Raw genomic sequence first — 23128 nt, 5'->3', positions numbered from 1 at the left:
ATTTTCATTTAGTGCCACCAGCAGGTTCATGTTTTCAGTTGTCCAGTAAAATATCCTGACATCTAGTATATGAATAGCTGTCCATAAGAGATCAACTGAAAGCACTGAGTCTGTGTTTTTCATTGTTGTTGAAATGTTGTCATTAATCAGAGTCGTTTGCTGAGTGAGAAGGAAGGGGACACAGAGAGCTCCCATTAGGGTCACAGGGAGGGGTGAATAGCAGGACTGGACCCGACTTCCTTTTTTGTTAGGAGACAGTGATTTAACCAAACACAGACACGCAATCAGTGGAAAGAGTTCACAGTCCAGTCTGTGAGGTAAACACAACTCGTGCTATTTGATGTAAACACAAACCATGAATAGGGTTGTGTCACTTCGTGTATTTGGGGCATCGACAGTGGGATCTGTCAGAGGCTGTGACTTTTAACTGGAAAGTTTAACCAGACATCTACAATGTTGGTGTTCGTTCGCCAGTATTAAACAGTAGGTAAAGACACACACTCCACCTGAACTCCACATTTCACTTTGCTCAGTGTTTTAATGTTGGACCATTTCCTGCTTTTGTGTTTCCTCCAGATTATCTTTTCCTTATGAGAAATTTGACTTTTTATCACTTTTTGTGGAGGCAGCAGATATTTTAAAAAGTCACTGCATGTGCCGATCTCACAAACCTGGTTGTTATTTGTTGAAGTGAGAATATGGAGACCTGCTGCAACAAATATTGTATTTTTTTTTTTTAAATGTATTGAAGGGATGATCACCATTTTTTCAGCCCTGTGGGTTTGCTTGGCTTGTGATTTTTAGAATAAGTCATTTCTGCCTTTTCTGCACCTCTTCAGATTCGCAGCCTTATGCTGGCTCTTAGTTTTGTTCAGTCTGTCCACGGAGGAGGAAAAACTCTTTGAACGATGAAGGCAGACCAGAATAATACTGCACTTTACTGAATGCTTTTTCCTTCTTGTGTAATTTTCTTGATAGTTTTAAAGGTTCAAGACTTCCATGTCTTTTTATGCCTCCGCACTGGTGATAGTCAGGACCAGAGGCATGTTGTTTTCAGGTTGTTTGTCTGTCCATACGTACTTACATCCGTCCCTTGTGGACATGATATTTCAGTAACTCCTTGATGGAACTTCTTAAAATTTGGCAGAAACATTCACTTGGACTCAAGGATGAACTGATTCGATGTTGTAGGTCAAAGGTCATGGTCACAGTGACCTCATAAAACATGATTTTGGCCTTGTGAATGTAATATCTCGAGAACTCCACAAGGGAATCCCTTCAAACTTGGCATAAATGTCCACTAGGACAAACTGATTAGACTTTTGTGGTCGAAGGTCAAGGTCACAGTGTTTGTGGTAGCCTTGAATACTTCAACAACATAAAAGTAGATATGGTTTTATTGGACTGTGTAAATGCCTTCACTTAACATGTTTACCTTATGTGCTGTGACTACAGCTCAGTGTTCACTTAAGCGGCCTTTAGAAAAATTTCACAAGCAAACTTCACTTCTAGACACACCAAAGATTCTGAAATATGAAGGCAAAATTGGTTTTATGCAAGATTGCATCAGTGCTTCCTCAAAACAAACAATTGTTCACACTGAGCAGTTCTCACTGAGAGCAGGTCATTCTGAGGTCAGTATTATGTTAAAACTGTCTTTTCTGTTCAAAAGGTTTAATGGTCAAGTTCTTTGTTAACAAACACTGAAAACTTGAAGAGTGTGCAGAAAAATTATTTAGTTGAATATTTGGAAATAATTTCTCAAAATCATTGCATGTTAATTTGAGACAGGTTTGGTCTGAAAATCACATTTTAAACTTGGTATATACTATAGCTGTGTTTGAATTTCAGAATGTTTCACAAACCACTTTCTTCATGCCAAACACAGAAAACTCAAAGAATATGGAGAAAATGTGTTTTTATTTGACATTATGTCAGTGCTTGCTCAAAGCAGAGCATATGCTTATTTTGAGTCATTATCACTGAACAAATGTGAACAAATGTCCTGTTCACAAGCACTAAAATCTGAAGTGAATGACAAAAAAAATGGTTTATTATGAATCTGTGGAAATACTATCTTAAAATAATCAGCAATGTTTCCTTAGAGTTTCTTTGGCTGAATGAAACTCGTTTCAACCTTGGTATTGAGTTAAGCTGCCACTTCAGAAAGTTCTTCTTCACAAATAAAAGACTGGAAAAATGTAAAATATGGGACCTTTATTTTGTGAATGAATATGTGAATGTTCACTAGATGCTTCATTTACTGTGGGAAATGTTGTTTTTTTTAATAAGACCAGTTTTTGTTGGTATAATCAAAACCTGTTTCAAAAGACCCACAGATGGATGGTTAAGTTTTAACTGCACCGTGTACAATATGAATCAGTGCTTTAAGTAACACCAGAAAGGAATAAGCTATTGATCCTCTGTTTGTTCACACCTCTGCATATGTTAAGCATAAAGACAGTATGGAAATTTGTAAAGCTTATGTAACTGCATGCATTTCATTTTTAACAAGATAAATTAAAAAAAAGATGATATTTAAATCTATAAATTCTCCCTTACTGTTTAAATATGGAAGAATTTATGCTAATGATGCTGAATACTGAAATGAATCCTAATCTTCGGTGTCACTCTGTGTGTCATGTTGCAACACAATGGCATAATTCCAATGCATGCTTTGGCATGATACCTAATCTGAGTGGAAAATACATTGCTTCTGCCATGCAGCTTCGTTTAAATTACCAATAGGATAAGTGCAATTGTAACTAAATATAGCTGTTATCGGGTTTAACCCACTGATGAATTGTGAGCACCAGATTCAGCTCTGCTCATAAATATGCTATGAAATAAAGAGTTTCTTGTGCATAGGAAAGGGGAATTAAACTTGCACCTGAAGCTGCAGATACAGTCAGTGAAGTCAGCCACTGCAGCACGTGTGTCATCCACGAAGCTGTCAGGCTTTACCCGGCCTTATTAAATGATCAGCTACACTGTGTATTGTCATAGCCTGGTGAGTTTTGGCAGTGGCAGCCACGAGCTGCGGAACGCTGATGCCAAAAAGTGGCTTATCTTGATGGATGGGTTCATTATCGCCTTCTAATTACAGGTGGATTTTCAGGTATATTCATTACCTGTGCTAACTGGGGTTGTGTATATATGTGTGTGTGTGTGTGTGTGTGTATCCATCGGTTACTGTTACACTGACTGAACTGCAAGGGGTCAGCTGGTGTGTATGTGTGTGTGTGTGTGTGTAGGGAGGGGGGGTTCAGGGGTTCCTGTTTCAGCTATGCTGTAGGCATGCTGCAATATTCATGAGCTCCGTGGGGATCAATGTGGTGTGCAGTGCTCGGGCCAGCTCTGCCTCTCAAACCGCCTCCTTTACTCCATCAAATGCTATCACAAGTGTTCAGCACACAGAGAACCCTGCCGACTGTATATGCACTGCACATGATGCATATGAGAAGCTGATTCTAAGCTGTTTCTGTATGGAATATACATACCCGCTTTAAAATTACTCAGTACTGTACAACCCTGTTTCCAAAAAAGTTGGGACACTGTGTAAAATGTAAATAAAAACAGAATCCGATGATGTGCAAATCAGGTAAACCCATATTTAACTGAAAATAAATTAAAGACAACACATCAAATGTTGAAATGCTGAAATTTTATTGTTTTATGAAAAATATTTGCTCAATTTGAATTTGATGCCAGCAACATATTTCAAAAAAATGGGACATGGTCATGTTTACCACTGTGTTGCATCACCTCTTTCCATTCTTGTCTGATACAGGATTTCACCTGCTCAACACTTCAGGGTCTCCTTTGTCATATTTTTCATTTCATGATGCTCCAGATGTTTTCAGTGGGTGACAGGTCTGGACTGCAGACAGGTCAGTTTAGTGTCCCGACTCTTCTACTACGGAGCCATGCTGTTGTTTGGTGTTGTCTTGCTGAAATATGCAAGGCCTTCTCTGAAAAAGACTTTGTCTGGATGATGTCTGTATAGACGGTTCAGCATTAATGGAGCCTTCCCAGATGTGCAAGCTGCCCAAGCCATAGGCACTAATGCCCCCCCACACCATCACAGATATCGAGCTGGATGGTCCCTCTCCTCTGTAGCCTGGAGGACACAGTGTCCATTATTTCCAAAAAGAATTTGAAATTTTGATTCATCAGACCACAGGTCAGTTTTCCATTTCACCTCAGACCATCTTAAATGATCTAGTTTCTGGACTATGTTTAGATATGGTTTCTTCTTTGCATGGAGTGATTTCCACTATAGAATCATGTCTGTTTTAAATGCAGTGCTGCTGAGGACCTGAAGATCACAACCATCCAGTCCTGGTTTTCAGCCTTGTCCCTTTCACACAGAGATTTCTCTGGATTCTCTGAATCTTTTAATGATATTATGTACTTGAACTGTAGAGGCTGAAATTCCCAAATTCTTTACAATTTTACATTGAGGAACATTTTTCTTAAACTGTTGCACTATTTGCCCACAAAATCTTTCGCACAGTGGTGAACCTCTCCCATCTTCACTGCACAGAGAGAAATACACAACTTTTCCAGTCTTTTGTTGCCCCTGTCCCAACTTTTTTGAAACGTGGTGCTGTATCAAATTCAAACTGAGCAGATATTTTTTTTATAAAACAATTAAATTTCAGCATTTTAATATTTGATATGTTGTCTTTGTTCTATTGTCAGTTAAATATGGGTTTACATAATCATCATAATCGATTTTGATTTATATTTTACACAGTGTCCCAACTTTTTGGGTATATTTCAAGAGGCATATCATAATATATAATAAACTTTCCAATCACAATCTACTAGTTTCCCTCTAAAAGAGAAAAAGTAATGTCAAACATGAGAACAGCATTTTGAAATATATACTAATACTAATATTTATATTAAATATTTCAGTTCCATAAAATTGAGGAATTTGTTAGAGAGAGGTTAAAAACAGTCAAAATTAAAGCAGGAGAGGTCAAGATAACTAACTTTTAGTGCTTAATATGGGTCGGGCTCTGAAAATACTGGAGCCCTACAATTCCAATAATGTAAATCCATACCACTGCTTTATTAATACCCCACCAACACCACCTGATTGTCTGTCTCCAGTCCAAGCTGTTCTGTCCATGATTCATCTCTGTCAGATTTGACTCCAACTTAGTCTCTGCACGCACTGTTTTGCCAAACACAGCTTTTCAAGGGAGAGCATACAACAACCACACAGGCAGTCAAACTGGTTTTGAACTACTCCTCAGATTACGTAGTCTGTTGAGATTAGTGGTTACCAAGTTGAGCTGGATCCCCCCTAAAGAATCACAAATCTGAGCGGCCATGAGATAATTAACAAGTTTAGGAAAGGTGGAAAAAAGCATTAATGCTGCACAAAATTTTCTGTCATCTGCGAACGCCACTAACTGCTCTGAGCTCAAAGATATATGTAACATGTAAAAACCTACTGGTTACAAAAGGTCACAAGTCAAAAAGCTATGGAAGCAGTAATCTAACTCACTTATATGGAAGAGAAGCCACATTACTGTCGCTAAAATCTCTCACTCATTCAAATCTCATTTAACCTCAACAAGTTTAAGAGGTTTTATTATATACAGAGATTTTGGCTAGAAAAAATCTAAAAAAGCTTTCCAACACTACTTTCCTGTTGTGATATCCATAAGACGATACAGTATATTTGTGGTTTAAGTACCAGTACTGGTACCGAGTACCACTAGACCAGAGATAGCCAACACTAACACACAACAACCTGGTCGCCCTCAGGAACCACATGAGTCGCTCATGGGGTGTGTTCTAAAAATAGCACCAGTTACTATGGAGTTCCGTCTAAAAATTTTATTTAATTGTGTTGCTGTTCTTTTTGAATCAATAACACTTGCATTGATGTAGATGTGAAAATGACAATATAGAATATAAAATTAAAAAACAAAAATGTTTTATGCATATATGAACTCTGACCTTGTCTGGGGTCAAAGTTCAATATTGTGCGCAGGACAAACCTCCATCTCACGCTTTGTTGAGATGAGCTAACAGGTGCAGCTACGATGGGGAGCTGAATGCAGGTTTTACCCTAAAAGATAAAGAAAAACATAGCAGAAAAGCAAAAGAAAACTCATCATTTTCACAATGATTGGGAGGAAGAGTTCTTTTTTACGACATTAAAAGAAAAGTGTGTATGTCACATGGTGACTGGGGCGACAGCAAAACGGCAACGTGGAAAGCAACTGAAGCTTCAGTTAGAGCGGCGAAGTTTTTCACCACTCATAGCTTTGGATGCATAAAAAGCATTTTACCACACTCTTTCACAAAGAAAGGAGAATGAATCACTCCAGAATAATAGAGAAGGTACCCAGTAATAAAAAAAGAAGGGAAAAAAGTTCAAAACAGTGTTAATTGTTTCCCTAATTGTTATTCCCTATCCCCCAACATCATGTCTTGTTCCTGTGTGTCTGTATCAGCACGTCCTGCACTGGCACGGTTAATCTGTGGTATATTCCTACATACATCACAAACAAATGTATATTCACTAAAATAATGTAAAATATAGCACTTCCACAAAATCTTTACAAAGTACTTTCACTGATGGTACGCCAGTCGATGAGGTACGCTGATAGTAATGAATAATTGTAATGTCTGGGAGGTACTGGGCATACATGTAGGAACTTGAAATATTCTGCACAAAATAGTTGAAAATGTTTTTGCAACTGTTTTGATATTGTTTTTGGTCTTGTTCAAATGTGTCCCATGTTCGTGTGCACCAATGGTGACCAACAAACTTTGTTCTCTGTGGAAAAAGAGATGAACAAACATTGTGTCTGGTTCAGACCACAGGGAATAGTGCTGCAGTAGCAGACTTGAAAAAAATACAAATATTGCCTACATTTTTGAGGAAGTATTATTTTCCCATAGTGTTTTAATTTTTTTTTGTTATTGTTATTATGCGTTGCTCATGGGACAGTAAAGTCAAAGTGATGAAGTTGTTACAGGTGGTTTAACAGCTCCATCATGCAGAAATAGACATTGCTATTTGTTATTAGGTTGCAATTAGGTTGCTATTTTATTATCTTACAGCTTAACCAGCACAGGTTTCTTTACATACTAATGGTAAACAATAAATAAATTAAAGTAATTATCATATTTTACCTGTGGTGGTCCCTAGTCATTATATGAAATCATATAAGAATGCACTGTGAGTGCATGATGATGGTATAATCAGAACATGATATAATAAGGATACTGTGCACAGTGTGTAAGACAGCACAGGGCAGTTAATGACATGATTAAATAATGTTTTGATTATTATATTTGGTGAAACTCTTCTTTGCTACTAATGGTCAAATCTGGTTGCAGTGCAAGCTAGTGTAAGCTACTGCATCAGCCACTACTGTGCTCAGAGGAGTAAATGATGAGATGGCAGAGCCACTGTATGTGTATACGTTTCAGCCGACACTCAGTCCACTGGGTTCGCAGTCCTAAATAATGAGTCATTAGCAGCTCATGCTGTTGCATATCAGTGTGTAGTACCAGCATCACTCTCAGTCAGGAAATCTCCCAACATCTAATTTCTTCTGCAACATCTGCGATAGAAGCTTGTAAATTTTCCACTTGAGATGTTTCAAAAATACAGAATGTTGAACCTAAATATCAAAGCAGTGGTAGCAAATTGTACAAATGTACATAAAGTCACAGCAGTACGGTCCCTTTTAGAATGTTATATTAGGTTGTTGGATTATTATTGGTGTCACATTACTGAGTAAGCAGCAGATTTAAGCTTCTTATAGACTTTTGGGTACTTAAATCTGTCACAATGGCTCAGATATATATACGTTTATAAAAGGTTTTATATACAGTAACTTACAAATATTTCAAAGTAACTATAGCTATCATATAAAATCAACACGTCCATAGCTACCAATGAGTCATGTCCCTGGCAGTTTGGGGGACACGTACTAGAGTGCTTGCATATTTCTGTCCAAATGCAACACAAATCCAAGAGAGCAGTAACCAAACCCGACCCAGACCTGACAGTTGTTCTGTTTCTTATGTCTGAACTGAATTATCATTCTGCTTTATTTAGCTTACCCTCAACTGCAAAACCAATACTGTGTACAGTTCCATTGTTTTTTAACTGTATACAGTGAAAACTCATTTGCACTGTGATTAAGTGTGAATAAGCTCATTATGTCAACATGTACAGTTACATACGATTTTCATTTGACTGTATAGTCACATCATGCACTGACAGCAGTGCATTCCCTCATGGATGTGCTTTTTTCCTTTTGTTTGTTTGTTTGTTTGTTTTTTCTTTGTTTGTTTTTTGTTGTTTTCTCTCTTAACATATTAATATTATAAATTTATGATATAAATAAACCGTGACATATTTTATATTTGCATATTTTAGGCTTCATACTTGAGTCCAAATATCTTGTAGGCTAAATCTTGATCTTGTTTTTTTTTTTTTGTTGGTTTTTTTTAAATCAAGAATTTGTCAGTTTAATAAAGCAAAACAGGAAGCTCAAGAAATGCCAAAATAAAGTTCCTATAATATTTCAGAAATAATGTCTGCTTCAAAATGATTCTATTTTGACCTCATGATTGATGTCATTGCTGCAGTATATCAAGAAGAACATAATAAAGACGATTAGATACAGACTTTTCTTTCATTCCTTCTTTACTTTAACTAAAATACTGCTATTTCATAACTACATAAATCAGTGCTGTTATTCAGAAGTGTTATTTATGACCACCCATCTCTGAAGGAATAGGCTCATTTTCCTGTCACTGTGCATAAAAAGCAACGTGTATCAAAGCGCACACAGTTTAATACTTAAATAAAATACAATTGAAAAATTGCTGGTTTTAAATTTTGAGGACCATGGTGTTCTTTATTCTTCAAAAACACTCAAAAAAAAAGTCTTATTATTTCTCCCCTTGCGCTTCTTCTCTCCGCCTTGTTCCGCGCCGGGGAGCTGCAGTGATGTCAGCCTGCCTGGGTCATTTGAAGGTCAGCAGCCTCGGAAGGGTTCATATAAAGTTCACTCGCATATATTAGGCTATTCAATCTTTCATTCTCCGTGGCAAAACTAGTTGGAAATGAGCTGCACGGGGGGACGGAGGACCCATCCGTCACTGGAGAGAAGAGCGTGTGCTTTTAACCTCCGTCCGTGTGGTTGTGGGCATTAGAAGAGCGGCACCGTGTCCGGCTCGGGCGGGCTTTGCCGCTGCTCTGCGCTGTGGCCGCGACGGGGCGATCCGCCGTGAACACGCCGGGATGCTGAGTCCCGTTCAGACGTTCAGCGCGCTGAGTGGACACGACGCGAAACATGGCAAATGAGTATTTAGGGGGAAACCGCAGAGCATAATCATTCATGATTCCAGTGCCGGACGAATGAGAAGAGGAGCGAAATCTGCCACTCCAAGACACAGAAGGAGGAGAGGAAGAGGAGGAGGCGGAGGGTGGACGCCGCGGAGTTTGATGGAGTTGTGTGCGCTTATGCCGGTGATTTTTTTTTTTTGTCTTTAGCGCACAAGACTAGTTGAGAACAGCGGCGTCAACATGTTTGACTGCATGGACGTGCTGGCTGTGAGCCCCGGGCAGATGCTGGATTTCTACACGCCCAGTCCGTCCTCCTGCATGCTGCAAGAAAAGGCTCTGAAAGCCTGCATCAGCGGACTGGCGCACAGAGAGTGGCAGCACCGCCGGAGCGCACACTGTAGGTCCAAACTTCTGCTCATCTCTTGTGCTTGTTATTGCTGCTGCTGCTGTGCCTCACTTAGAGCTCCGAACGCTGCGAGCTGAGTCCATCATCCACTGCCTTCTCAACAAGTTGCTGAAAGGTCCGATTGTTATTGTGAACATAACGGGGAATCTCATAGCACTTCTGCACTTTCCGAATGAGTGTAAAAGTTTCAGGGGAACTCTTGGAAACAGGCCGCGGGAAAGCATCACAGGCTAATCCTAAAAATAATAGGGGAGATAATTAGGCTGTTATAAACACACAAGGATATCTGACATGCAGTTTACATTTCTAGGTTTAAAAAAAAAATAAAAAATGTAAAAAAAAGATAGAGTTAGATTCAGTAGAAAAGTCTCCAGAGCGTCTCAGGTCATGAATCCTCAGCGGTCGAACCCGCAACCTGCAGCTCAGAGGGCGGCGGGCTGCAGGAATGCAGAGGGTAAACACAGGCGGCGGCTCCACAGCTCCTGCCCGGCCGCGCATGACGAGCCGCGACCTGCGCTCCCTGACACTGATGTAGACAGATGACCCGCCGACTTGTCAACGAGATTAGCGGGGTGGGGGTGGGGGTGCGGGGGTGCTATTGGGTCATGTCAGAATCTTGTGTTTTGAATTGGCCCAACGGTGGTAGATGGGTGGCTCCAAGTTTCTGTCCAGGTAAATAAGTGGATGCTTGAAGGCAGCTTTCCCACATCAGAACTGACTCAGCTCCAGCAGGAGAAAGATGCAGGGTGGTAATAATGTGTAGGCCAACTGTAATGTTACTGGCATGATGTGAAATGAAAATTCTTGTAACAAAGTGCATTCAAATATCTGACTAAAGGTGTTGCCTCAGCGCCATTAGCCAAAACGAAATCTACTGTAAATTCTATATTTATTGTCATCTTGATGTGGATCATTTCCATCCACTGACTTTGTGCTTATGAGGCGCCTGTCAGGTCTTGTTTTCCACTGCTGCCCTGCTGCTGCTCTGTGATTTATCCTCAGCTGATAAACCAGGAGCCTCCAGCTGTCATTCCTCAGGAAGTGTTTGCTCAAGGGCACTTAGTGAAAAGTGGCACTCATCAGTGGAGGGAAAATGCAGAAGTTTCAGCTGCCACCTTTAACTCGAGCCCCCTCATGTTCACTCTGCTGCGGTTCGGGGTTTTGATGGAGAGGCTTCTGTTAGCAAAATGTGAGTGATGACAGCAACACTGCAGCTTACAAATGAATTTACTGATTATTTTCTCTTTCATGGTTTTGCTTCAAAAATGTCAAAAAACCTGTCAAAAAAAGCAATCCAGAACCTACATACAGGTAGCCTAATGTTCAATTTATATTGTGTATGGCAAAGAAAAGCAGGAAATCTTGGAGCTTGAACCAGCAAATGCAATTTTTGCTTGAAAAATTAATCAAAAAATGAACTGATTATCAAAATTGTGGGGAATGAATTTTGTAGTGATAGTTAATCATCTAACTGAGCTTTAAAACAGACAAATGATAAGAATACAGCAGTGAACTTAAAAGTCATGAGTACAGTTCACAGATGTACAAAAATATCTTTTTCAAAAATGAAAAAAATGTTGAAAATGTTGAAAATTTTCAAACGAAAGCAAATGGGATTTCACCAGTGGAGAAGACATACTTATGTAAATTTTTTTCATTTTTTATTATTAGTTACTCCATATTTACATCTGATTTCTAGGACATTCCTGTGCAGGGCAATAGACAGGATTTTAAGAATACTGAGTTTGCTATTACAGAACAGTTTCACCAGACAACAAAAGATAGTTATAATAATCCATCATTTTTTATTCCTTACGTGATGGTTTGGTTATTGTAGTAACTTAAACCATTGTAGTTTTTTTTTTTGTCTTTATCTTTTTTTAATCAGGCCTCATTTCCTGGTGTTTCTCTTTTTATTCATTGTGAATTGCTCATTACTCATAACATCAAACCTTTTTTTTTTTAAAGTCAAGAGGAAACATCTTTGAAAATTCTTAAAAAATATAAGTAATCCGAAAGAAACCACCCAATAAATCCATAAAGGGACCGTTTACTTAAATATAGCTTAAATTAGTTATGAATGTTAAAGCGGATCGAGGGGAAGACTGTAACATTTAGGTGCATATTTACCTGATATGAAATGTTTAAGTGGTTTGTAATTTGTCATTTTTATGAATTTGAGGCAAAAAAAAACAGTCACTCAGGACTGAAGAATTGTAAATAACTGTAGCCAGTGTCTGTTCCTTTAAAAACCTGCTCGAGCAGCCGTTCTCTGATGGGGCATGTAGCTAGGATTCAACAATACTGAAGTCAAGTCCATGTACAACCCCCCCCCCCACCCCCCCAGAAAATTATAACCAGACACCAAGATGACGGTCGCCATTTTTTCCCTTCCTTCTCTTTATTTACATAAAGCTGCTGTCTGGACACTGCCAGGAAGAGAACACTGGTGGAGAAGGGGTGAATCTCTTACATATTTACTACTAAAAATAGACTAAATTCATCATATGACTCTGAAGATACTGTAGTCACCATGTAACATAACCACCATGTAAACTGACTGCTTGTATATTGCTTTTCCAGTCTTATCGACCATTCAAATCGCTTACAATGCAGGCCACGCTCACCCATTCACACCCTGATGGAACAGACATCAGAGGTAATTTGGGGGTCGGTGTCTAGCCTGTGTGACACCTCCACACGCGGAGCCGGAGACTGAACCACTGACCCTCTGATTAGTGGATGACCCACTCTACATGAGCCACAGCCGCCCCATATCTACATTTTTAATTTGTTCAATTAAATTTCCCCCAGTTTGCCAAAAAAAAAAAAGGAACTACCTGACCTTTTCAAGGCCCTGCTGCTTTTGCCACTGTCATAGTGCAGACACTGTGGAGCCTGTTTGATTCATTTCACCTTCATTAACTCGTTTCACTTGTCATAGAATTCAGTTAGATGACTAAATAAAGCTTGTACTGTACGATCTCTCGTGGCATTTAAAGTGATAGTTTGGGTTATTTGACATCGGGCTGTATGAGGTACTCACCTACAGTCAGTGTATTACCTGCAGTAGATCTGGGTCAGAGCACTACCAGTTTGAAGAAGCAGCCAGGAGCTGAGCAGCAGCTGAGCGATGTGGACGGGGACGCCAGGAAAAAAAATTATTTAAGCTTATTAGCATTTTAGCCTTAAATGCAATTTATTTTTAGCTTTATCTTGTTGCCAAAAGGTTTCTTATTAATCAAATATCTGATCTGCACCACGTGGCATACATATACGGAATTTAAACACTTAAGAAAATGTTGTGCCAAAGGAAAGGGCTGTTAGACTGCAAGATTAAGCTGCGAAAATATTCAAATTTCTTTTGTAAGTGGGCATTTTTTCAGTAGCTAAATTTACAGCTGTCCCTGCCCTCAGCAGCAAATTGCTCAGCATCTCTGCCTGCTTCTCTAAACTGGTAGGGCCGCAGACCTGAATCAAATGCAGGTAAATACACTGACAAGCCTGAACTGTTACTTTAACATGATGTTTCGTTTACATTGGTTAACCAACTTAAAGTCATTTTCCATAACCTATTAAATTAAAGAAACTGCACATTGAGGTGCGTTTTGTTGCCGTGCAATTAGACAATCAGTGCTCTTTACCACGTATGCTCAAACTGGCCTTTCAGACAGGACTCATGAAGCACTAAATGGGACAGAAGAAGATACTGTTGATTTTCTTTTTCTCACAGTGAGCTCGTCTTCAGCCTGTAAAGCTGCGCATTGGCCTTTAGCGCTGTCAGACAGGACACCCCTGCCCTTTTCCTGTTTGAATAAGGCACTGTGTAAATTAGACTTTGATTTGAGAAAGCCTCTCCCAGGGTCATTGAAATGTTGGTTTATTAATTTATTTATTCAGGATAATGGAAACCTCCTGGGTGTTAATTAGCCGCATTGACAAAGAGCTGACCATTAATGCACTTCCTCTTCCAGTTTAGATGTTAATTAAGAATGATCAAGGACCTCCTTTAAACAGATAAAATGGGCTTTGCAGCTGAGGAATCACTGTGTATGATACCCACGCTGTGTAAATAAAAATGAATGTCTCGATAAAAGCATCAAGTCATTATCAAAACAAATCCAAAAACTACCAGACAAATAAGAGGAAACGTGATCCTCTAGGATCACTGCTGCTTCTGTGACTTGAAAAGTGTGATGTTCCAGCGTGATATGTATTGTACAATTGATGGTATGGGATAATTGGGGCCTTTTTGTCTTCAAGGCTTAAGCGCCTCTGATGTGGACATGAAAGGCTATTAGCACAGCTTGAACACCAAGCTAATTTAGTGGGCATGTTAAATGAAAGGTGGATGGGGGGAAATAAAAAGCCATGTACAAGAGTGAAATGAAAGCAGAGCTGGCTGATGCCAGGCATGTTTAATTGTAATGATTAGGACAGTGTTAGGCTCTCACCAGGGTTAAACTGATACTCTGTATTGGCAGTGAAACTGGCCTTTTAATAAATATCAAAATGTCATATATAGCAGCCTAAATTGCTGTAAGCTCCTGCTCGACCACAGCTGCAGAAAAATCACATGCTTATGTTTTATTTTTTCAAGAATTATTAATTTCTTATGTCATAGTTGGAGCCCTTCAAAACCATAAAATGTTTTGTTTTTATCTGGTTCCAGTGGAGAATTTTGCCTCTACGTGACAATTTAATTGCTGTTTCAGAGGTTTCTCCAACCTCATAAAAACCAAACAGTACAAATTTTTGGCATGAATGCAAGGCAAGTTCAGTTATATAACAGTGCACAACAAGACATCAAAAAGAAGCAAAAGGCAATATGAAAACATGCATATGAACAGGGTTTAAAATAAATAACTAAAATGAGAGATAAAAAAAAGTAAAAAGATGGAATAAAACAGAATAAACAGAAGAATAAATAACTGACAGATGTGAATAAATACCAATAGATTTAATTTAATAAGTAACAGTAATATACAGAAACGTACTATATGGTTTATAACATAGTATAATATAGAATTTATTGTGAGCAGATTTAAGCATATTTCAAGTATTTATTAATGTACAGTATTTGTTAACATTTGAGTAATAATGTTTTTAGCATTTTACTATATTGTCATCTGTTTATACAGCTATAACAGGAGGAGTTATAGTTGTTATAGTTGTTAACAAATGCATTAATGAACATTATTAGTGTGTCATAAACTATTTATGAAATTGTTACACATATTTATTTATGCTCATAAATGTTAAATAGATGAACTTAAAATACAGTGCTGTCATATAATCATTTAAACAGGAACATTTTAAGCCTTGATTTAAAAGACAACAAATAGAATCTGATTCTATGGGAGACACAGCTAATGTAATCTACTTTGTTGGTCTAAGCAAAGGATTCCGGCTTTATTTCTTGCTCTATTTCAAGGTCAGGGATCGCTAATTTTGCATTAATATAGATGTTAAAATGTAGGTCTGAATCTACAATTACACTGAAATGACAGGATTGGGTTGTGTCTTTCATGTCAGGGATTCTGGGTGAGCACTGAAAAACAAAAACAAACAAAAAAAAAACTCCTGCTTGACCAGCACAGCAGGAAACCTACACCTACCTATTTTTTTTCCTGCTGTCCTTATTCTTATCTTACCTTATCCTCATGTCTGGGGCTGAACAATACATAAAATAATCACTGAAAAAAAGGATGATGTGATTTTTGTTGGGTGTGAAACAAGCATGCTCTCTGATATCTGGAAAATGTCTGGAAAAAATATGATTTATAGCGCCACCGCACTTCATTTACAGTGTGTTGTGACACATTTTACCTGGCAGCTCCTGTGATTTAGATATTGCATGTCAACATATCGCAATTTCAATAATATTTCAATCTATTCTTCTGCCCTACTCCTGTCCTTATCCTCGAAAATGACTGTTCACATAGAATAGAAATGGGAGCTTGTAGCAAAACACTCTAAAAACTTTACAAACTGCTCTGCAAACATTCATTAATATAAAAATATATTTTTGTATATTTGGCATATATTTTCCGGGGACAAAGATGATGATAATCATAGGTGGAAACTTCATTTACCATGAATACTGGGCTTCAACAGAGATGCTATGATAACTGTGAAATAAAACCTGGGTTATCGTCTGTATAGGATCAATTTCAGTTGATTTGTTTGACTCATTTCAAGGATGTTTACATAAATCTCTATATTTGTACCAGGGCTCCATGTTTTTTTTTAATGCTGCAGTTTAGTGTTTTACTTTCTCATGATGGATGAATTTGTCTTTTCAGGAACTTATCCACACTCATGACAGAAAAGAAAAAACCCTGAACGCTCAAACAATTAGATTTTAAGATTGTGATTATCTGCAGAATTAATGGCTTCAGTCTAAAAATATCAGCCTAGAAAAGCCGATATCAAAAATGTTCTGCACAATCTTTGGGTCATTTTTTCCCTGCTATTTATTTTAGAGTGTGAAGTGTTTGAAATATTTCTCCTCATTTTTCAAAGATGTTACACAGACAGTACATACAGTTCAATGAGTCATTTACATTTGTCACAGCTGGGGCTGACCAGGGATACATTTTAAACGTTTTCTCTTTTGACCTATTTTAGACTATTTTAAATTGAGGAAAAATATAGCATATTTCAGGTATACAGGCTTGATGGTGGGTCTGGGTGGGTGGGGCTTGGGGCATAGCTGAGAGTGGAGCAAAGCTCCAGAAGTCCTGACGGCTGGTTTTAAGGCTCAGTTTCTGAATACAGGCTGTGTGCATTTCTCTGTGGACTGAGGCTTTGATACTTTCACAGTATTAATATAGTACCTAGACCTGCTTTATAATCAAAAACACATGGACATCTACCTTTATACAGCGACGATCTGTACCCACATTTTCAGTAACTGTGTGCATTGGTGTATTTGTGACCAGCTGGGTTGGGTGGGAGTGGAGGTTCAGCTAGAACATTATGAGTTTTGAATTGGATTTTGTCCTTGTTTGCCGCACCCATCCCAGAGCACCCGGTTTACTTCTTTTAACATCAGAATCCAGTTCCATGTGAAAGTGCTGGCAGGCCTGCTCTGTGCTTTTAAAGCCACAAATTCCTGCGGATTAAAAAGAAACGTCTCGCATTTTAACAGCCTTATTCTTTTTCCTGCTTTCTTTTCCCATTTCCTGTCTATCAACTTCTTTTATGGCAGTTTTAGCCTCTCAGTCAGTTTTATGAAAGCTTTGAAGTGGCTTGCACCTGTTATGTTTGGTGGGCAGAGTGGTCACACATGTGGTGTGACCTCGGCGCTGCAGCCACCCTGGGGTTGCACTGAGGTCACAGAGGGGGTCAGAGGGAGCGGTTAGGGGCGGGTTTGGTCAAATGACTTCCTGGGAATCTCAAAACCTAAACACCAGTCATATAATAACTGGTAATGATAATAATAATGATTTGTCAGTTCAGAATATGTAGAAATAAAGTTAAGTTTGGGAGGTTTATTCTGTAAAGTGTACAATAGATTTTGAAGCCCTGATCCACTCTCTTCTCCTCTTCCATTTCCCCACCAGACATGAGGTCATGTGACTGTTCTAATTTGGTGTACTCTGAGTGAACTTTGACTATTTCCTCTGACTGGGCCTGCTGTATGTGAGCTATGTGCTCGACACTCCTGCAGAGAAAACCTGGAGGAAAAACACTTCCAGACTGGATAGAGCGTCAGCTGAGAAGTGGAAGAAAAAGAGGAGGAGGTGGAGGAGAGGGACTGGATCCACCAACTGCTATTCCTATTCCTCTAATCCTCTTAGGCTGTGCCCACCACTCCACATCCAAGTCACCACAGTTTTCTCCTTAACACAAATACAAATACACAAATACCCCCGAAGAGATTGAGGAAATTCTTCTCTCTCTCTGCTTCTTTTGTCCCTTTTTTCTTCCTGTTCCTGGTGATCTGTTATAATTTGTCAGGTTTAATTCACTCACTACAGTTTGTGGCTGCAGTGTTAACTTGAGCTTCAGATTTGAAATACACCATTGTTTCCATTATTTGCAGCAGAAACACAGCTCTGTCCTAATTTCAAACGTGGCATCGTCGTGTTAAATTGCCTGTCCGCTGTGACAGACTTTGCTTCAGGTTCTTCGCCATCTGTTGTGTGGACCATGTAACTTTACATGACTGGTTTTCAGAGTGGGGATACTGGATATGAGGATGGAGTTTTATTTAGGTGCAGTTCTGCAGATTATTTCTATTTCATCTACAAGTAACCTTACATCCTGTCTCACACTGCTCATTTTGGGCGTTGGGGGTTTTTCAAGCTGAATGTGGCGCTAAAATGTTCCAGAGATTCAGTCGACCTAATTTATATTGGAAAAAAAGGAGCAAAGGAAAAAATCTCACTTCCCTCTCGTGGTAGCCATGCATATAGCTTTGGTTTTCTTTGCACAGGTGTTGAGATCGCCTCCACCTACAGACAACAGACGTGAATAAAATGTCATTTATGGTGAATGAATTCAGCAGTGACATCTCCTTCCAGGAATACATAGATGTGACTGTGGACAATTTCCACTGGTACTGTTTCTTTGGTTGAAAGTAGTGATAAAAACATAAATGAGAGGTTGCTGTTTTTTTTCCTAATTTAAATGAAGGGTTCTTTAAAAGATTTATTATTTGTACTTCAAGGAAAAAAAAATGCTCTTATTTAATAGAGTTTGAAGCTATACCAATCAATATTTTTATTATAGAAGCACAGGTTTAGATAAACAATGAGATATTAAAGCTGCATCTGTCCATAAACAACTATTCAAATGACTTTGTGTAATGTAAAAGATGCTACTTATTATAATTTATATACACAGAAAGGAGGCGAGTCTGCAGTCCTGCAGGATGTTTTAGTCTTTATCAGTTTATTATTTCCATGGATGTATGAAATTAGTGGACCATCAGTGGACCCACAATCAGATGTCTCTGCAACAGTTTGTGCTAGATAAATGAACTCAGTCTCTTTCAGTAGGGTTAGGGTCAAACGTCACATGACAAAAATTGAAACTGAACGGCCAGTCACTGAGGATCAGAGCTTTCCATCAGCTGCTGCCCAACAGCCGACTACTCATTTAAGTCCAGCCAAAAGTCCAAACAATATACTGTGATTCGCTATGCGTGTACATTTAATGACCACTAGTCTCTAGCTGTGTTGACTTTTGTAACTTTGTGATGTCACAACAAAGCAGTCACTGCTGCACTTGTCATAGTGGTTGTCTATTTAAAGTCCATAAGCTAAATTGATTCATGTAGATCAGTTGTTGTGAAACTACAGTATATGAAGCTTAAAGGTCTCACCCAGTCTAAAGGTAGATGTCCATGTGTTTTTGATTATAAAGCAGGTCTAGGTTCTATATTAATATTGTGAAAGTATCAAAGCCTCAGTCCACAGAGAAATGCACACAGCCTGTATTCAGAAACTGAGCCTTAAAACCAGCCGTCAGGACTTCTGTAACTTTGTGATGTCACAACAAAGCAGTCACTGCTCAGATATGCCCCAAGCCCCACCCACCTGGACCCACCATCCAACCTTGCAGGATTTGGTTTCGCTGAGTGTTTACCTGAAATCTGCTATATTTTTATTCGGTCACTCAGAAAAACAGTCAGCCAACCAGAAAAGAAGTTCAGAGACTCTCTTCTGATTGGCTCACTGACCTGAGAGTGAATGCTGTAAGAGATGTAAAACTACACTGAGATGGTTTTTGGTTCTTAAAACCACAAATATATCTTCATATGGATATCAACACTTCAAATAAAACACAATAAAAGTGACCTTTCACTTTTTTTAAAGTAACAAAAGTACAAAAATAATACCCACGTTGTACCAAAATGATCCTTTTATCAACATCTTGAAACACAGCAAGTAATGGCACATGATTGACAAAGTTGCACCAGAGCCAAATCATGATGAGATTATCAGCTCCTGTCTTCATGTTGTCAGTCAAAATAAACTGACAGAGTAAAGTCTGCCAGTTCTTGTATACTTTCATCAGCCGTGTGTTTTTCTGAGCTCATCCCTCACACTGGCTGATACTTAACAAAAGACAGTATCAGTAGCTCTGTATATAAGTGCCATCCTTTTGTCAGTGGGCTCAGTCCCAGTGGACAGAGCAATCAGAGGAGCTGTTTTCTTAAGACTTTCCCCTCATTCGGCCCGCAGCTTCCAGCAGGGAGTGTGTGCTTTCCTGTTTGACCCCTTTGGTAGGTTCAGCCAGAGGCTAAGGGTTCAGCAACCGTGGCAGCCACACATTTTTCTCTGCCTGCTCTTAAGCCAGACTCACCGTATGTGCTTGTCTGTCACCAGCCTTTATTCCTCTAATGGAGCTTTCTGTGTATGTTAACATGCAGGGAAGTCGACTCAAGGTTTAATCATGCAGAAAATGTAAAAAAGGCTCCCCTGCACCTGATAGGGCCTATACACTACCGTACAGATACCCTTCGACCACCTCCATGCACACACACACACACACACACACACACACTGAGGGGTGTAATGCATCTAGGTTTATGCATCCCATCTGTCTGCAGGTGGTCACACTGCCTCCCAGATGCAGCCATGAGTTTCAAATAGGCAGTGGGTTTGAATTGTTGGCGCAGCCACTCCTCATTGTGGGACTACCCAGCTATCACAAATGTTCTGGAGGCATATCAGTGGCAAAAGTTGTTTTTTGCTCCAGTAGTCATACATCCTCATCATCACCTAATGTGAGCACCTTGTTTCACTTCTTATGTTTGATATGGGAGGTTCTGTGATATTGGGTTTTTTTTTTTTTCTCCATGGAAAGGGGAGAGAGGGATGAATGGAGCATGTGGGGAAAATGAGTCACCTCTCTTATCCAGGCAGCCATACACACAGTGAACTGCATGATCATGAAATGAAATGATGAAAATAATTGGTAGTTGACGCACAAGTTAAACACCACAACATGAATAAAATTTGATGAAAATAAATAAGGGAGATTATGAAGAAAAAGGATTATAGTTAAACAATGGAAATAAAAAAAAATAAAATAAAACAGTTAGCAGAAAGTTCTAAAGCTGAGAAACCTACAAAGAAAGACCATGGTCCCTTTTTGTAATGAGGCAAGTTGTACAACCAGCAAGGACACCAATGCATGAGGATGTTGAGAACTCATAGGCAGGCAACAAGAAGAGGCAAAGATCGGCATCATAATCTCAAACTGCCACCGTGCTGTACTACAGCCCAGTAGAACACAGTATGTAATGTGCACTGATTTTTTATTGGATGCATTTTTTCTGACTTGAACTTGCATGTGTTCATATGATACTATCTCTAACATAGACGCCTCCATTTTTTAAGATCTGGAGAGGAAGTGCTTTTCCACAATCTGAGGATCACTCGTGCGGCCGTAATGACCCCCCACCCTTATCACTGTAAAATCATATTTTTGATTTATTGGGCAATTCTGGTCTCCCAATAAGAATACTCTTGGTGACACAGGTATCCTCAACCCCACCCGTTGTCATACTTTTTCCCAAAACGGGTTAACAAGTTCACACTCCCAGTTGCATGCAAAAAATGTTGTCCGACATTTCCAGCATAATTTATTGGTCATTTGTCTTTTCCTTCCCAAACGATGCAGACATGTAAGTCATACCTTTGGCACAGCTTGTAATGGGTCATCTTTGTTGTAGAGCATCGTTGCTGATGCCTTTGGTAATGGTGAAACTGTTCCCCAGTCTGATGAAGGGACTCATGTCCCTGCTGGAGACATGTACCATGAGCTCCATAGTGACACTGGTCCTGTGCAGGGCCGAGAACTGTGGTTTACTTTCACAGGCTGATTGAGAGATGCCACTCTGATGAAGTGTCGGTCGTGTTGCCCACGCTCGGCTGCTCATGTTTGATGTTTGTTCGCGATGATTCTCGACTCTCTGAGCTGACCAGCTACTCTGGAGCTCATGCTAAGTAAATCAGCCACATGCTGCTACCTCTCAACCGTCACCACCACATCTTACAACACACAGATACACACAGATACAGACAACCATTCACACTCACATTCGCGCTTACAACTTGCCATTCGACCTAACCTCCATGTCTTTGGACTGTGTGATAAAAGTGGAACACCCAAAACCTCCCTTGTTTTTCCACAGTGACAGCAACGCTTAAAGCAGTGTTCCCCAGTTGGTACCAACTGATGACTGTAATATCCACGTATCTATGGGAGGAACCAATTAGAAATTAGAAGGCTAAGCACTCGTTTGCTCTGTTGTCCTCTGTGTCTGTGGAGTTAGATCAGCTATGGTAGGCCAAGTCAGTACGCATGTTAAGCATGGCATTCAATTCTCAGAACTTTTGCACAACACTTCGTGCGTGTGCGTGACACTAGTGCAGGAAGCAGAACCGCAAGTGGAAAACCATCCTCGCAAGGGGACATCTCTGCTCTGCTCAGCTACGAGCGTGACAGCATCCCTGTGCGAGTGCACTTCTGCACACCTGGAGTCTCACAAGCACAGGACAGAGACAAGCGCTCACTCGACCATCTCTACGGAGAGGGGGTCTGCGTGTAGTAGTAGGGAGTATAACTTAAAATTATCCAAATCACACAGTAAACACACAAGATCAAAACAACATGTTGGCAAGATGGCAGATCATGTGAATACAACAGAAGCTGGACACAAGAGGACATCCATCCATTCTCTACTGCTTTTCTGGGTCCAGGTTGCGGAGGCAGCAGTCTCCTGTGCCACCTCCTCCAGATCTCATGGGAGGATTATGAAGTCTTACCAGGCCAATCAATAGACATAATCTCTCCAGCATGTTCTGGGTCTGCCCTCAGGTCTCACCCTGCTTTGACACACCCAAAACACATCACCTAGTACCCCTTTTAGACCAGTTAGCTAGTATATGCTGGTTTTTTGAAAAAACAAAAAAAAATTCCATAGACTCCTGTGACATTGGCAGTAAATAAGAGCCCCTCACTGTTTGGACTGAGAGTGAGCTGCTAGCCTCTGTGCTGGTAAAATGGATCAGCTGAGTCTCATCCATTCAAAAAAATACACACACAAAATAAATAGATAAAAAAATAAATAAATTCTGGAAAATAATTAAAAATAACTAACTCTTAAAATACAATTAAGCAGTTTCCATAATTAAAAAACAGGGCTTGGCTTCGATTTGCTTCGATGTGTTTTTGGCTTTTTAATGTTTAATGAAGGATATAAGCTGTAATTAGTTGGATTTTATTATATCATTATATGTTTTTAAAAAATCTTAGCTATTTAATGTAATAAAACACCCTAGACAGGTTGCTAGTCTTGCAGACATTGCCATTGTTCAAAATTATTGGAAGGTTCTGTTGCCTTTAAAGTTAAACTTATGAAT

The 23128-nt window shown here is 39.3% G+C and overlaps 1 protein-coding gene across 3 annotated transcripts in view; it reads left to right on the top strand.

Moving 5' to 3' along the window:
• The first annotated feature begins 235 nt into the window (after window positions 1-235).
• The window catches only part of LOC139634012 (retinoic acid receptor beta-like), a 94272-nt gene continuing 71379 nt past the window's right edge, over window positions 236-23128 (top strand). Inside the window, exon 1 of one of the 3 annotated variants that reach the window (XM_071500230.1) lies at window positions 236-483. Coding sequence is in view for 1 of the 3 variants with exons in the window: in XM_071500228.1 (XP_071356329.1) it covers window positions 9578-9734 (157 nt within the window). In the remaining 2 variants the exon portion in view is untranslated. Of the gene's footprint in view, window positions 488-9303; window positions 9735-23128 lie in introns of those variants that run through there. The other 2 variants (XM_071500231.1, XM_071500228.1) reach the window with 2 other exon arrangements.

This window comes from Trachinotus anak, unplaced genomic scaffold (assembly GCF_046630095.1).
Source record: "Trachinotus anak isolate AG129_WGS33_773 ecotype Australia unplaced genomic scaffold, CSIRO_AGI_Tana_v1 ptg000016l, whole genome shotgun sequence".
Classification (NCBI taxonomy): Eukaryota; Metazoa; Chordata; class Actinopteri; order Carangiformes; family Carangidae; genus Trachinotus; species Trachinotus anak.
This window is presented reverse-complemented; position numbering and strand designations above follow the sequence as displayed.